We start from the raw sequence: 15,373 nt of genomic DNA, 5'->3' as shown, positions 1-15,373 counted from the left end.
ACTCTGACTCAAAAAAAGAAAACCGCAAGTGAATTAACTACCAGAACGTGTATTGCTCACTGTACCAGGCTCTAGCATCTCTGGTCTGGGGTATCTTGCTCTCTCAGCCTCAGAGAGACCAGAGTTGGAAGAATCTCTCCCCCTAATCTCAGGAGAAGTTGTGTGACTTGGAGAGGCGCTTCGGTGCTGCTAAGCCCAAGAGTGCAGTGCCTGACCCCAAGAAGAACTTAGCCAAAGCATTTTGTGCTTAATTCACATGATCTCAAAGAAGAATAAGGTTCAAATCAGAATATCAATTTGTTGATCTTGGGCGAGTCACTTCATTTGTCTGGGTTTGTTTCTTTTAGATCTTAAGAGTCCTGCTTCTCATAGGATCCTGATGTTCTAAGAGTCAGAAACTTCATCATGTGCAAAATATCCCAAAAAAACACCCCAGGTTCATCATCTATATACAACACTTAAGTTTCTATTTGTAGGAATGTTCTCAGATGGACAGAACTCACTAAATCGAAGGTAGAAGAAAAGTCAACATAAATAGTTTTTAAAACTAAGTGATTCAATTCTTTACATCATTTTATGGCTTTCAAATGTATACCGCAACCAGATTAAGAAGGTGCACGCTTTCATTTATTCACCAGGGAAGAATGTTAAAGAACTTTCCTTTGCTCCTAGTTTCTTCCATCTCTGTTCATCTCTGTAGTCTATCTTCTGACTTTCTTTTCCTCCACAATCCTAGATATTTAGGCTTCTTTTCCTCCCCCACTAAACTGCTTCCCTAGACAACCTCAACCACGTCTAAGCCTTCCCCACTCCCTGTAACAACCCTGACAGGTGGGTTCAACCCACCTTCTCCACCAGTGGCAACCAATGTACCCACCTGTCTCTGTACCTCTCCCCACACGGGTCCTAGAGGCTCCAAAAAGAAGGCATGTATGACCAAACCATAATTTATAGTTACCCCTCTCTCACCTTCACCCCAAAACTGTTCCTCCACTGACTTCCTGTCCCATAAACCTACAACAAAGGTTATCGACACCCTGCCTTCCTCTTTTCAGTAATAACAATGGCTAGCATTCACAAAGTGCTTACCATGTGCCGACCATTGTCCTAAGCACTCTATGTGCACTATCTCATTTAAACCTCAGAACAATCCTAAACGGTGGGCACTATTACCATCCCCATTGCACAGATGGTGAAGGTGAAACACAGAGAAGTGAAACTCTTGCCCAAGTTTGCACAGCCTGTTTGTGGCAGAGCTGAGCAGTCTGAGTCTAAAACTAAACATCAATGCCCGTCTAATTACTAAGTTCCTCTCCTTGACCTCTCTGCAATCGGCCTTTCTTCCATCCTTATCCTGCTCCCCCAACCCCAGGACAGACACTTCTCTCACCAAAACCACACAATAGTCTCCACCTAGCCCCGTTCAAGCCTTCTTATTTCCTGTCCATCCTACAAATTTTCCCTAGATTCAAATCTGACTCTGTCACTTCTCAACTGAAAAACTTCGAAGGGCTCCCAGTTGTAGAAAAAATAATGTTCCAGATTCTCACAAAGCATTAAGACCCTCCCTGTCTAATTCCTCCTCTCATCACCCGCCCACTGGCCTCAATCCTTTGATCCAGCCACACAAACTACCGTAAAATACTAGCAACAACATCCTGCAATTCTACAGAGCTGTCCTGATTGCTTTTCTTCCCAGTCTCCCAGTTAAAACTTCCAAGTTCTGCCCAAGAATTTCCCCTATGGTGTTTCCTCTGACTCTCACTCCAAGCACACGCATGCACACCTGCATACATACCCCCCAAGGGGGATTAGACAATCCCTTTTAACCTGCTCTATACACATTCTACCTGCCATCATAGCAACTCTGCTGTGTGCTGCACCTCTTTACCCGACAGTCTTCTTCACTAGACCATACACCCTTCAAAGGCAGGGATTCCTCTGGCACATTATAGACATCCCACTCAGCAAACGGTCAGGTGAATACACATATTGCAATGCACAGACGGCCTATTCTCACAAATGGATGATTACACATCCAGGACTGCTTCATAAAAGCTTGAAGACAGTTCAAAGACTTTGTTCTCTTGTACAATCCAAAGTTGCCCCAGCAAATGTTCATACCATGATTTTTATGCTGAATACAGCTCTGGGATAGCCATTGTCACCCTGACTAGAGCAAGGCCTCCGAAAAAAGAGGTGTGACTAGAGTACCTTCTCAGGGAGCCCTCCAGAGCCACCCAGCAGGTCAGTCAAGATCACCACACACAGGGCTGAAGACAGAGCAGAGGAGCCCAACACACAACCACTGGCAGCAGGAACACCTTGGGCATCGCCTCCACTTGAACTGAGAGATGGTAGCAGAAGTAACAAAACCAACTGAAGAGAGACAGAGGTTGATTTGAGTGTTGATCCATGGAGCCCCACCCTTCCTGAACAAACTCCCCATTGGAAAAAAAGATTTTGTACTACATTCTCCCAAGAGATGGACATTTACTTATAAATAACTTGCATGTAAGTTAACCATACGTTATATTGTTCCTTGAATAGTCTTGCCTCTGCCCCATTTTTGGAGGCCACTGATCTAGAGAATAATCTTCCTCACCCCCCAAAAGACAGAGAATGTACATGATCAAACATGAGGGCAGGCCTGGCTACCGAGACCCCCAGAACCACAAAGTCCTTGTATTGAAGGCATGGACACACTGGCACACACTCCCGCTGTTCACAACAGCACCTGCCACACCCTTTCCAGGGGCAGAGCCTGGCAAAGCTGTGCTTCTGGTGGGCTAGTACCTGTAACCATCCAAGAATTCTTCCTCTGTGGCTCCGATTCCTCCAACCCCCCCACCCAGGTATCCATTCCCTCCTCTACACGGCCGCACTTCCAATAGCTAAGGACAATTATCCCATCCCCAGTGAGACTCGTCTTCTCCAGGGAATCCACATGCCTCTCCGTCTCCAGGGACAACAGCGTGCCTGCCTCAGATAACCATCCACAGCATTGACATGGTCCCAGGACAGCTGCTGCCTATACTTGTGACCAGAAATCACTGGTTTGTAAACAAACCAAGAAAAAGTCTTTCTAGTTTGTTCTCAACTAGATCAAACCAAGTGGAATGCACATGTGCTTGACACAGTCTCAACAAAAAGCACCTGGCAGTCAACACACCACTTCTCCCATTAAGAGAGAGAAGGCACTTCCAACAGTGGCCAGTGTGGCCTGAGTCCTGACTTTATTGATTCATTTATTCAACAGACCTTACTGAGTTCACAATCCTGGGAACGTGCATCTGTCTACCACACATGTTGGTGAGCACACACACATATGTGAACACACATATGTACACATACAGAACATGAATTCATACACAATGTGACTGATTAAGACAGCAAGAATTCATCGAGCACCTGTTTTGTTTGTTTTTTGAGTTGAAGTTTCACTTCGTCACCCAGACTGGAGTGCAGTGGCACACTCATAGCCACCCCAGCGTTGACCTGCTGAGCTCCAGTGATCCTTCCACCTCAGTCTTCCAAGTAGCTGGAACTACAGGTGTGTGCTACAATGCCTGGCTAGTTTTTTATTCATTATAGAGACAAGGTCTTGCCAAGTTGCTTGAGCTAGTCTAGAACCCATGGGCTCAGGCAATCCACTTGCCTCGGCCTCCCAAAGTGCTAGGATCACAGGCTGAGCTACTGAGCCCGGCCTGAGCACCTGTTTTTTGTCAGAGACATGTTGCTTGGCACACAAGCCTGTATGTGCATTAATTAACAAAAGGAAACTGCCCTCTCCGCCTTGGTTTCATAAGTTCCCAAAGAGAGGACCTCTTCACATACTTCTGCAACGGGAATCAGGAAACCCAATCAAGCAATCGCAACCTGCATTAAGGATGGGAAAGCCAAAGGAAGCCAAGAGACACATTAAAATGTAGCCATTGGTTATATATTCTACACAGGGGAAAAAATAGCCCCAATCTGCATTAACACAAGGCAGAACACTCAACGTCACAAGGAGAAAACAGCAAAGTTTCCACAGCAACTAAAACCCCACCATCCCCTGTCCTCGTGGCAATGACCCCATAGCACTGTGAGGTGGCCATGCCCCTTTCCCAGCACATGTGTGTGGTCCAAAGCCCAGCTGGACAGTGAGACCACAGATGACAGGTGGATGACTCTGGTTACGCTGCAGTGCTTGGACTCCACATGATGTCTGTGGGCTTTGCTCTTAAAAGTAAACTATTTTAAGACACAGAATTATGAGACGAATTCCCTTCTCCTTGCTGCTGTGTCAGTAAAACAATTGTCAATGGGGGAGGTGGCTCAGAGCCAAGACTAGCCTCTCATTCCCTTTAGGGTGCGAGAGGGGATTTGTTTGGCGAATTTCCAGTCTGTGGCAATGTGGGCGCAGCCTCTTCCAGCCCTGCCTAAGCCTTCTCCCTGGGAGACTTCTGCCCAACAGTGCCAAGAACATGAGCTACTCAGGGCAACCTGGCAGAGCAGGAAGCATTTTCAGATCGGGCATATACTTCCAAGACCTGTCTCTAGGAGCAGCTACTCAATACTGCTTCATCTCATATCCTTATCTTAAAAAAAAAAATCCTGCTAGGCTTTTTATCAAAATTTTCATTTCTGTTGGCACGTCTGACCCTGGTTACCAGGTTGGGCTTGTCAAGCAAGTCTAATCCAATTCTCTGTTCCTTGACTCTGATGCATTCTAGAGCCTCTCATCTTATTGCATAGCAATTTGGGATTTCCAGGGGGCTCCTTGGAGATTCAGAGATGCTAAAAGCCTAGCTGGGTATGGAGGAAGAGGGGGCATTTTAAGGGGATGAATTGAAGTTTAGACAACAGAGTCAGAGACGGGGCTAACTGTGACTCCTTCGCAGCGCAAGCTCCCAGGAGCAAAATACTGGAGCATGAGTCACCTGCTTACATCAGAGCTCTTCCCACATCAGTCGCTCCCACATTGTTTAAGATTAATCACAAGCAGTTAACCCTAAATAACTCAGTGGCGTGTGTACTGCCAGGGCTGTATTTGAGAAGCCCTTATGAATTTTACCTTGGCACAAGGGGTAATTCCGGCAAAGCATCATTCAGAATTGTTAGGACCCGCCCACGCATCCTCTGTCACCCACATGGCCCGTTGCAAAGATCAAATTGCATTAAATAGAAGGAGGACCAATGAGAAAGCGGCTGGGACAGATGGAGAAAGAGCTCCCTGATACTCAGCTCTGTTGGGAACACCTTAGGCTGCCTTGAAAAGTATCGAGCTCTCATCATTGCAGTTGACTAGGGATTTTATGGGGGGTGGGGAGGTGGTCATCTTATACAGTGCAGAAGAGGATGAGAAACAAGTGGTAGACTCAATGACTTCTAAATTCCGCTTTAAATGTATTATTATCCCATGACTGTTTGCAATATACCTTGGTTTCCAGCGCATTACACAGAATAAGCCATAGCTAGAAGGTACTATAAACATCGTAGCATCCTCCATGCAGGTGACAGGATCTGCGCTTCAATCCTCACAGATTTCTCCTGCAACACCTGAGTCCCTCCTCCCAAGGTTTCAGTGTATCTCCTAAAACTACATGGAGCTTACAGCCCACCAAGCCACTGCACATCAATCCTGCCTCAACTCCAGCCTCATCTCTCCTGACTCCGATGGAGCGAATGTACATGGGACGATTCATCTTTCAAGGATCCCACGGCTAGGAGGCTAAGCACCCTTCAAGGCCACTCTTCCCCGAAACGCTTCAAGGCTAACCAGGCAAGACTGAGAGAATGAGGAGGAAAGAAGAAACTGGGCATCTGGTGACCTCCCAACCTGGCCAGCCCTTTCCTCACTAGTTGGGTCACAAAGAAATGATTTCAGCTTTGTTTCCAGTGCGTCTCTCCTTGCAAGTGGGTACTCGTTTCATTCAACAGCAACTTATTAAGTAAATAAGTTGTACACTCTCTCTTGTACTTTTTCTATTCTCCAATGGCTGCAGAAAACATATTTCCAATCATACTTGGAGGTAAGGTTATAGAATTGCCTGGAACGTGCTGCCTGCTAGAGTGGAGATGCCAGCCCCACGTTGCCAACAGCCACAGAGCTGCTGGGACTCTGTCTTCTAAGGATTTCACACAGGCAAACAGAACAACTTCAGGAGAACTGCACTGGCAGATCAGAGGCAAAAATGTCAGGAGAGGACCCAATGAATAGCATCTCATCCAGAAACTTAAAGGAAAAGCTCCCCAGAGTCATCTTCTTAGCTACAAAGACACCATACTTAAGCACGAATCTCAGTAAAACCAGGAGGATCCCAAATGCATTTCACAGCTAGAAAATTTGAACTAGAAGCTTCCCGTTGCCAACAGTTCATGCCCCCGCCCATCTTTTGGCTCCAGTTTCTCTAGGCCCTCGAATACCTTCCCATGATTCCATGATTTTCCCCAAAAAAGTTTTCAGTATTCAGTCTGTAGGACTAAATGCAAAGCAAGTTTTGTCACAGAGTAGAATGAGTAGTTTCTCTGGATGATGACGAGGTTGATTTGTCTTTAAAAGCTACTGGTACTGGTTCCAGGACTTTAAAACAAAAAACAAAAACCTCTGGAAAATACATTATTTGGGAACACTGTGGCCGCAGTCGAGGTTTCAGAGCAGATACAGACGATGACGCTTCTAAAGGGGGCCCCATACTGCTTTTAAATAGGTCACCCAAAGACATCAATTTCTGGAGAACAACAGTCATAATGACAACCCACTGGCAATGTCAGTTCCCAAACAGATCACAGAGACAGGCCTGCCAAGCCACGCTTCCTCCTTCCCCCCTGAGAGTTACAGCCTGACACCTGTATCATGGTCCCCGTGAGCCACTGCAAGCCAAACATCCCCACCTCAGCAGGGAAAATCTCAGGCCGGTGACTGGAGAGATCTTTCTGTTTAAGTATCAGCTTGTTCCTCTAAATCTCCAGTAAACATCTCCAAACATCCCCTTCCTCTACCCACAGGATATCCCAGAAGTTACTTCTTCCCAACCCCCACACCCTCTCAAATGACATCCCTCTGTGCCTCCTCCACCCACGTTGGTGATGAAGTGGAAACCGTGTCTGTGATGAAGGGTCACTGGCTGGAGGAAAGTCACACACATTCACCCAGAGCAGCATTGCTGTCACTGGACAGCAACAAGTCTTCTTAATGATGGGGGGGGGGGGATGATATCCACAGAGGTGAGGCCTGAAGCTGAGGCGACTTGGGGGTCCTTAATGAAAAAAATACAAATGCAGAATTAGGCATGGGGCCTTGAAAGGGCCCCAGGCAGATGAGGATTGTAGGAAAGGCTTAATTTCATGGTGAATCCACCTCTGTCATCATCTCCCCTCCCACACACACAAAGGAAAAGAAAAACGAAACTCAGAAAGGGAGTGTTTTGTTATTTGTGGAGAGAAGCAGAAGGCAGCAGGGAAGCGAGGAGGCTGACAGAGGCATCCGGGAGTTCCATCTCTCCCCCAGCAGTCCTGAGTCTGGGGCTGGGTGCTGCCAGATACCTGGGGAACCAAAGGTAAGTCTGAAGAGGCCCTCCTGTCCCACGAAGCTCCACTGAGGTGTGGCAGTGCTCCAACTGCCTTGAGGCCCGTGTGCCAGTCCTAGTCACTTCACTGAAAACTAGGGTCTTGAGGCTAGGGACTGAATACTGTACTCACAGTCACTCATTTTCATTCTCTCTCTCCCTGCCTCTGTCTCTCTCTCTCTCTCTCTCTCTCTCTCTCTCTCTCTCTGTGCCTCTCTCTCTTTCTGTCTCTCTCTCTCTCTGGCTGGGAGAAACAAGGCTCCTGGGACATGCCAAGCCGATAACCTTCTGCATCAGGAGCTTGACATTTGCTTATCACCCACATCCTGGGAGGCAACACTCTGTTTCACAATGGAGACAAGTTATTTAACCTCTTGTCTTCCAGTTTCCTTGTCTAGAAAATGAAGATAATAATAGTTAATGAAGGGAGCCCAAAAGTGGGGTACAATGCCACAGCGGAGGCTCCAGAGACAATGGCCAAGCAGGCAGCATCCACACTTGCCCTCATACCTCTGCCCACACCAACTGTGGGGGCACCTCAGGGTCTAGGTTGCCGCCCCTGTTCAGTGGGATGGCGAGGCCTGCTCTACCCGCCGCACTGGGCAGCTGCAGGGGCCGGAACACACGTTCGCAGGCCAAGCTCTGAGGACCATCCAGTAGCCACAGCCACTGTCAGCAACCCCACGCTCCTGGGCAAGGGCAAATGCAGTCAAGTAGGATTCTGTTCACGTCTGGAATTCCCGTCTGTGTATCTCTGCCACTTTTCAAACTGGGATAAAAGAAAATGATGGAGCTAGGGGTCGCTCAAAGGGAGACATCAAATCTCCTGTGAAACCAAGTGGACATACAGTTTGTTCTTACACGGGCCAGGCGACCAAGGGTCCGGTCAGAACTTGCCCTTTCCTGGAGTCTACACAGATGACTTTATATGGTTTTTCTCATTTAATGATGTATGATGTCTCATCATTCCTGCTTCCCTGAGAGGCAAGATTGCAGAGTGGTTAAGAGCGTAAGTTCTGACCCCGGCTTTGCCTATTACCTGCGTGATCTTGGACAAGTTATTTAACCTCTTGTCTTCCAGTTTCCTTGTCTAGAAAATGAAGATAATAATAGTATGTCAAGAGTGATTGTGAGAGTTTCAAAGGCTAATGCTTGCTAAAGGAGTTAAAACAGGATGGGACAAGTGCTCTATGATTATTAGCTGCTATTATTATGATGAATGGAGATGCCATGTTCTCCACAGACATACAACACACAAGCGACAAGCTTAAATTTAAGTCCAGATCATTTTCACTCCAGTGGCTGTATTCTTAACCACCATGCTAAACTCTGTTCAAGTTCCAGATTCCTCTGTGCCTCAGTTTGCTCATCTGTAAAATGGGGATACTTAATGATATCAACCTCATAGGAGTCTTGTGAGGATTAGATGAGCCAATGGATATAAAAAGCACCTAGACTGTCAGGCTCGTGGTGGTATTAAATAACAGTCATTGTCATAATATCACTATTATTTTGTGTAGGGAAGGGCACTTGACTTTCGGAGCTCTGCCCCAAAGCGTCCATCCCTCGGTTCCACCTTGGGGTCTCACTTCCATGGACCTACACCGTGGAGGCTGTGACTGCAGAGCAATGGGGTACAGGTCAGTCCCGCAATCCACAACCTACTTCTCCTGTCCCATGAAGGAGAGAGAGGACCCAGCTGACAAGCAGATGCCCCAGGAACTGGAAACCATCTTTCTCGAGCAGCCTGCAAAGGGAGATATAGGGCTTGAAAATAATTAGCCCCCAGCGTTGGGCCCATGGTATCTCATTACCAAATGCAAATGCAAGTTCACGTGCTACTCCAAGGCTCCTGGCAAAACGCCTGCCTGACCCTCAGCCTTGCTGAATTTGGACCAGAATACTCCCGGACACCCACCCCCCTTGCCGCCTGCAGCTGGTGTGCAGTTTCCGCAAAGAGGGAGCAGGCTGCTCTCGCCCCACTGAAGGGGGGACATGGAAGAAGGGTCTCATTGCTTTAAAGGAGGCAGAGATGTTACGGGAGGGAGGGAGTGTTCAAAAAATTGCTCTTCCCTCAGCAGTTAAGAGAGGGATAATTGAAGCAAGTGGCAGCGGGCGGGCGGCTGCTCTGCCATCACGCATACAGTATACCCAGGAAATCTCACTGGGTAATCAGGAGAAGAGGAGGAAAAAGGAGCAATCAGACCCCTATTCAGACTCCGTCTAGCGACAGCCCCTGCTAGTGGGGCTGGTCCCACGGAAAGCCTGAATGCCGGGTGGGAAATCTGGTTTTCAAAGCAGCAGTTCCTCCTTTGTGCACTCGTTAAAGCCTTGCTTCCCCGCTCCCTTCCCCAAACCAGAGAGGGTGATTGGGAAAGGAGTTACCCTTTACTCTCCCAGGATGACTCACCACTCCCTGTCAGGCCCCGCCCCTCCCCAAGGCCATTCAGAGTTGACACAGATTAGGGACAATGCCATGTTACAATTCAAGCAGCTGGTGCACTGGGGAGAAGGAGGGGAGAGGACTGTGTTTTCATACAAATGCCTAAAACAGGAGGATCCAACTGGGACAATCAATCACTGGTACCTTCACTATAGCGTCCAACGTCAGTAAATGCTCAGGGATAAACAGCCTCCTCTTGGAATACGCCATTGCATCCAGGCCTGGCTTTGAGAGATGGGGCAAGAGTCATAAAATTCTCCATAAAAAGAAAAGTAATTGAAATTCACTTTCAGGAAGGCATGCGAAGGTCATGCTGTGGTGTTGAGAAATCAATCAAATACACCCAGCCTGTGTGGGATCTCAGCTCTACAGCAGAAGGGAAGGGGATGGTCACTAGCTGGTACCCCACAACAGTGTGCTTATAACAAGGCTCTGGTCTCTGTCGCCAACACCCACCACCACGCTTCACTAGAGGATCCCAACACCTGGAAATACAACAGCTAAGACTCAAGACAAGCAATTTCTGGTCTGGACACCTGCCCAAGTCAGCAGGAAAATGGAGCAGACAACGAACCATCTTTTTCTTGGCCAGTAGACTAGGACCCCATGCCGCCTTGCTGAATTAACCTAGAAATGTGATTACACGAGTTATATGTGACTTGAGCGTTGAGATCCACCTACAACAGCTTCTCCACCATTCTCTGGCTCCACCCTACTACATGCCACCGGCTGACATCCTGGTAAATGAACTCTTCAGGGAAACTGGCACTAAAATTTATACACCTTGGCAGTGAATCAGTTCTGCCCAACCATAAGGTTGTCGAGAAATTCAATACATGCACATTCATAACCAAGAATGTTTTAAAAATCAACAATCAAGCTTAAACCTATTTCAAGGTAATGACACACTCTCAATGACCCATGAGGGGACTGCTCTCTAGAGGGAACTGAGGATACCTCTTCATTAGCTAACACCGAACTTCAGGGCTACCCATGACAAGACAGGCTGAGCTAAACAAAAAGCCAAGCAAAAATGCTGTGCTATATTCCAACACAACTCTATTCCAAACCAGAGGCGCATAATTTTACAATCATTTTGAGCACTCTGTACTTCGATCCTCCAGGACCATGACTGAAAAGGCAAGATGAAATGTCAACAATGACAAGTCTGGTTGGTGGTCAGCATTTTATTAATAGAAATAACACCTAGAAGTAAAACTCTGGGACCCTGTCTCTGTCCATTATGTGCTATAGAATTCAATGTGACTGTTCATTAAGTTGGGAGGCTTGGAATGATGTTTTCCCAAGCAAGCTATACAGAATTTAGTCTGCAGCTAGAGCTAATAGTCCTTCACCAAATGAAAGAGAAGATACCATGTCCTCGACCTCTTACACCCCTAGGTCCAGTTCTCTCACAGCAGCAATGTCCTGAGTCTTCTGGGTCTTTCCTAGGGAAGATGCCCAATGGTGAACCAAAATAGTCCAAAGTACACAAAAGAGATGGGCCCGACTGCACATTCTTCCTGGGGTGCAGCTGAAGACATTTTGGAGCCATCAAGGCATGGAGAGTGAGACAGGTCAAGCAAACAGCAATGCCATAGGCGGGCTAGGAGCTGATGGATCACAGAGGGTGCCTCCAACGGGCCGACCACATCCATCCAAATCTGCAAGAGCCCTCCCAGCTCTCTTTGCAAAAGCATGAGGTATAAAACGGCCCTTCTGTGCCAGGTGCAAGCCCGCCTACAATAAAATGACAGTGCTCATCCTACAAATTGGGGCAATCAGGAGCTGGGCACACAGGACCCACCACCGGAAATAGGTTTCCCGGTTTCAGTTCTGAGATGCATGCAATCTAGGGGGTATGGGGGAGTGGGCACATTCTTACTGCCCACTTCACATTATCGTTAGGAAAATAGGCAGGCATTTTCTTCAGATTATGTATCTTATTTTGTGCAGATCTGCTTGACACTTAGCAGCTGCTGTGATTTCTTCTCCCTTAACATTTTACAGGTGTGTTCTTCCCGCTTACTCTCTAAAATTAACTATGTGTGGAGGTAACAGATATTTTCTAATAGCCTGTGATGCATTTTTGTGATTGATTAGATACAACGGCAATGACCAGAATGAATAGGCTCCAAGCTCTCAACAGTAAGTTTCATCACCCCCGCACCCGCCATACTCCTGAACCTTAACCTTTGCACTGCTCTGTTCCAAGCCAGCCAGGTGTCACGGTCACGACTGAGTTTATTTATTCTATGTATCAAGAGAATAAATGAGTTATTCTGTGTATTTGCCTTCTACAGATAGAGGTATCAGTCCACAGCTAGGAGATGACCTGAACCTTGTGGGAAAAAAAAAATTATTAAAACATATATATTGCATCGGGCTATTGAAAAACTGCCTGCATACAATCTTCTCCAAATAAATTTAACTGGAGACTGAAACACACACACAAAGAGAGGAGAGAAAAGACAAATTGTGTACATATACAGTATAGCGATTTTTTCCTGCAGAAAAGTGCTGATCCAAACCTGCCCCAAGGAAATGAGTTCTTTTTAAACACAAAAAATGCAATCAGGGCTAATCAGCATGTTAACAACACACTTGAAACACCCCGGTCCCTAGAAAGGAAGAATGCCAGCTTTCAGCGAGTTCTGAGAAGAGAACAGAACAGATCCTTTGGGCGAATGAGAAAACAAGTGATCATGTCAGCGTCTTCAGGCAGAACTTTCTCCAAAGCCAAGAAGTTCTGGAAGGCAGTCAGCTCCAGAAGGAACCTGCTTGAAAAGTACTTCCATAGCCACATCCCCGGCGTGGCTTGGAAGTTGGTTTGCCTCTGCCCCTCTCTTCCACCCCTTTTTCCCCCTGGTCCAGTGTCAGGGAAACACAGAAGCCAAGTGAGGACCATGTATACATCTGGCATCTCCTTCTGTGACAGACAGCCCACCACAGGAAGGGAGACAAATCTGACACCCAGCCCACTGGAGGGAAGGCGTGGAGACCCGGGCAGCACTCCTGCAAAGCCCACACTTAAGACCTCCAGTGTGTCCTCGTCTCCAGCAGGCGCCACCTGAGAAATAAATTTTGTTTTCATTTAAAAAATACATATGTTTGTAATTAGCTACTGGTAGCTAGAGTTCACATCAACCACAACCCGCTTGTGGGCTGTTTTGGAAACGTTTAAGGAACACCCACAGACACAGTCTTTAATGACAAATCCCAAGACAGGGGGGCCTTACCTGAATGAAGAGATCTGGAATCAGGGTCAAGATACTCACCTGGTCCCACCCACCTACTCTCGCTCAACCCCATGCTAATTGGTGTTTAACCTTGATTGCACATTGGAATTAAGTGGAGAGCTTTGGAAAGGTACAGATGCTTGGATTCCATCCACCACTCCCCAGATCCTGGTTTAATTAGCCTGGGGTGTGGCCTGAACGTTTGTGACAAGGTCCTCATGTGTGGCCAAGGCCGAGAACCATGCACCTCCATCAAGAGACGAGCATGGGATGGCAACACAAAACCTCTCTAGAAGAATCCAGGGCTTATCCCAAGAAGGGCAGGAGAAACTGTATCTTCCCTGCCAACATTCTCCCAACATACACTCCCTAATGCTCAGTCCTCACTCAGTTTCTCACATCAACAGTTCCTCTACCCATGGCTAAGCATTTAGTGAGCCCAGGAGTCCAGAAATTTGGACTTTAAGTGTTTGTCAAATCGAAGTCTGGGTCATGCCTCTCAGATCTAGTCCAAAACAGTCAGAATTTGGTGGACAAGGGAGGGCAGCCTAAGCCTTTGTGTGGGAGTCCCTCCTTCCCTCTCTCTGGAAGTCCTAGTTGAACTTGGCTCCCTTAGAGGCCTGGCTGGACAAGGCTCCAGTTAATCTCTGTGCCTCACTACATGGAGAGAACAGGAGGGGCAACCCCATCTAAAGAGGTCCCTCATCTGAAAAATCCTTAATGCTAGAACAGAGGCAAGAAGGCCCCGCCCAGATGTCTCCTAGAGGGTCGTGTGGTGGAGCGGCACAGGGGAGGAACTGGGTTCATCCTTCTTTTCACAGGCCTTCCTTATGCTCAGGATGGGGAGCTTCCCATCAGTCTCGAAGGGTCCAGGTTCCTAAGGGGTCAGGAGGAACAGAGGGAGCCACCTGACCAATTTCTATCTGATCTCTTGCCCATGGCAGGGTGGCCAGGATTCCCGCCCTGCTGGGATCTGATGGCTCTCCATTGAGAGTCAGCAAAGACTGTCACCGCCTCCTCAGGGAAAGGGGCCCAATTAGCTCACATGCAGCTACAGCCGTACTTCAGTACAAAGCTGGTTTCTATCGGGAGTCTTGGGCCTCACCCCTCTGGTGGGTGGGTCTCCAGCAGGAGAGGGATGGCGAGAGGGACTTACCTTCCGAGCAGAGCTTGCCTCCATAGCCAGTGGTAGAACAGTCGCAGGTGGGGTGGCCGTCCAGGAGAAAGCAGATCCCACCGTTTTCACAGGGGCGCTCCCCACAGGGTCCCTCAGCATCCAACCGGACACCCTGGCTCCCCAGAAGCCGAGGCTCTGAGTTGCCGTACTTGAGATCCAGGATTAATCCCTGGAAGCCAGGTATGGCCTGCACTCCGTCAAGGGTCAGGGCAGAAGGACGTATGTCTGCAGGGACCCCACCGAGGAACAAGTCACTAACCACATCCATGTAGGGCCGCTGGGGCTGCAGCTGTCCGGAATGACCCTCACCGTCCAGCGTCAGCACCGTGCGCAGGTGGTCACGGCTCACCATGAGGAAATGCCAGCTGCTGTCATTCACCTGCTTGTCGGACAGCACGGTGGTCTCGGCACAGTCCATGCTAAAGCGGAGCTGCACGCGGCCATCCACCAGGGAGAGGCAGAGGAAGTCGCAGACGCCACCGTCGTCCAGGTAGAAGAGCAGGCCCGTGGACACGTTGGTCTTGAACTGGAAGCTCAGGTCGCTGCGTGTGCTGGCATCCCAGCGGAGGTAGCGGGCCCACTGGTTGGGGAGACCCATGAACTCCAGGCCCAGGCAGAGCCCCAGCAGAGACCCCAGCAGGATGCTCACCTTCAGGGTGAAGAAAACCGAGTGCAGCGTGAAGCTCATCGTGGCTGCTGGGACGGAGCTGGAGAAGCAGATAGGCCAGGGGACAGCCCTCGGGGGTCAGGGGGAATCGCCCTCCAGCAGTGGAAGGGAGAGAGGAGGACAAGACAGAGATGGGGGGCAGAGGGCACGCAGGCGGGAGGAGACACACACACAAAGACTGAGACGGTGAGGAGGGAGGAGAGCGAACAAGACAGCCCCAGGTGGGCACAGGAGCAAGAAATTCAACTGAGATGCAGAGGAAATCAGGTGGGGAGAGCCAGGGGCTGGAGTGAA

At 48.4% G+C, this 15,373-nt stretch overlaps 1 protein-coding gene across 1 annotated transcript in view; it reads right to left on the bottom strand.

Annotated features, from left to right (window-relative positions):
• LOC103266161 (neurexin-3) overlaps positions 1 to 15,169 on the bottom strand; it is a gene marked incomplete at its 3' end in the record, with an annotated part of 585,480 nt that extends 570,311 nt beyond the window's left edge. The window contains exon 1 of the mRNA XM_021715390.1: positions 14,392 to 15,169. Coding sequence (XP_021571065.1) covers positions 14,392 to 15,100 — 709 coding nt within the window. The remainder of the gene's footprint in view (positions 1 to 14,391) is intronic.
• Positions 15,170 to 15,373: the final 204 nt, after the last annotated feature.

The sequence above is a fragment of the Carlito syrichta genome, unplaced genomic scaffold, assembly GCF_000164805.1.
Source record: "Carlito syrichta isolate Samal-C Ts95f unplaced genomic scaffold, Tarsius_syrichta-2.0.1 Scaffold307033, whole genome shotgun sequence".
Taxonomy (NCBI): domain Eukaryota; kingdom Metazoa; phylum Chordata; class Mammalia; order Primates; family Tarsiidae; genus Carlito; species Carlito syrichta.
The sequence above is the reverse complement of the archived record's forward strand: the minus strand, read 5'-3'. Positions and strand labels throughout refer to the sequence as shown.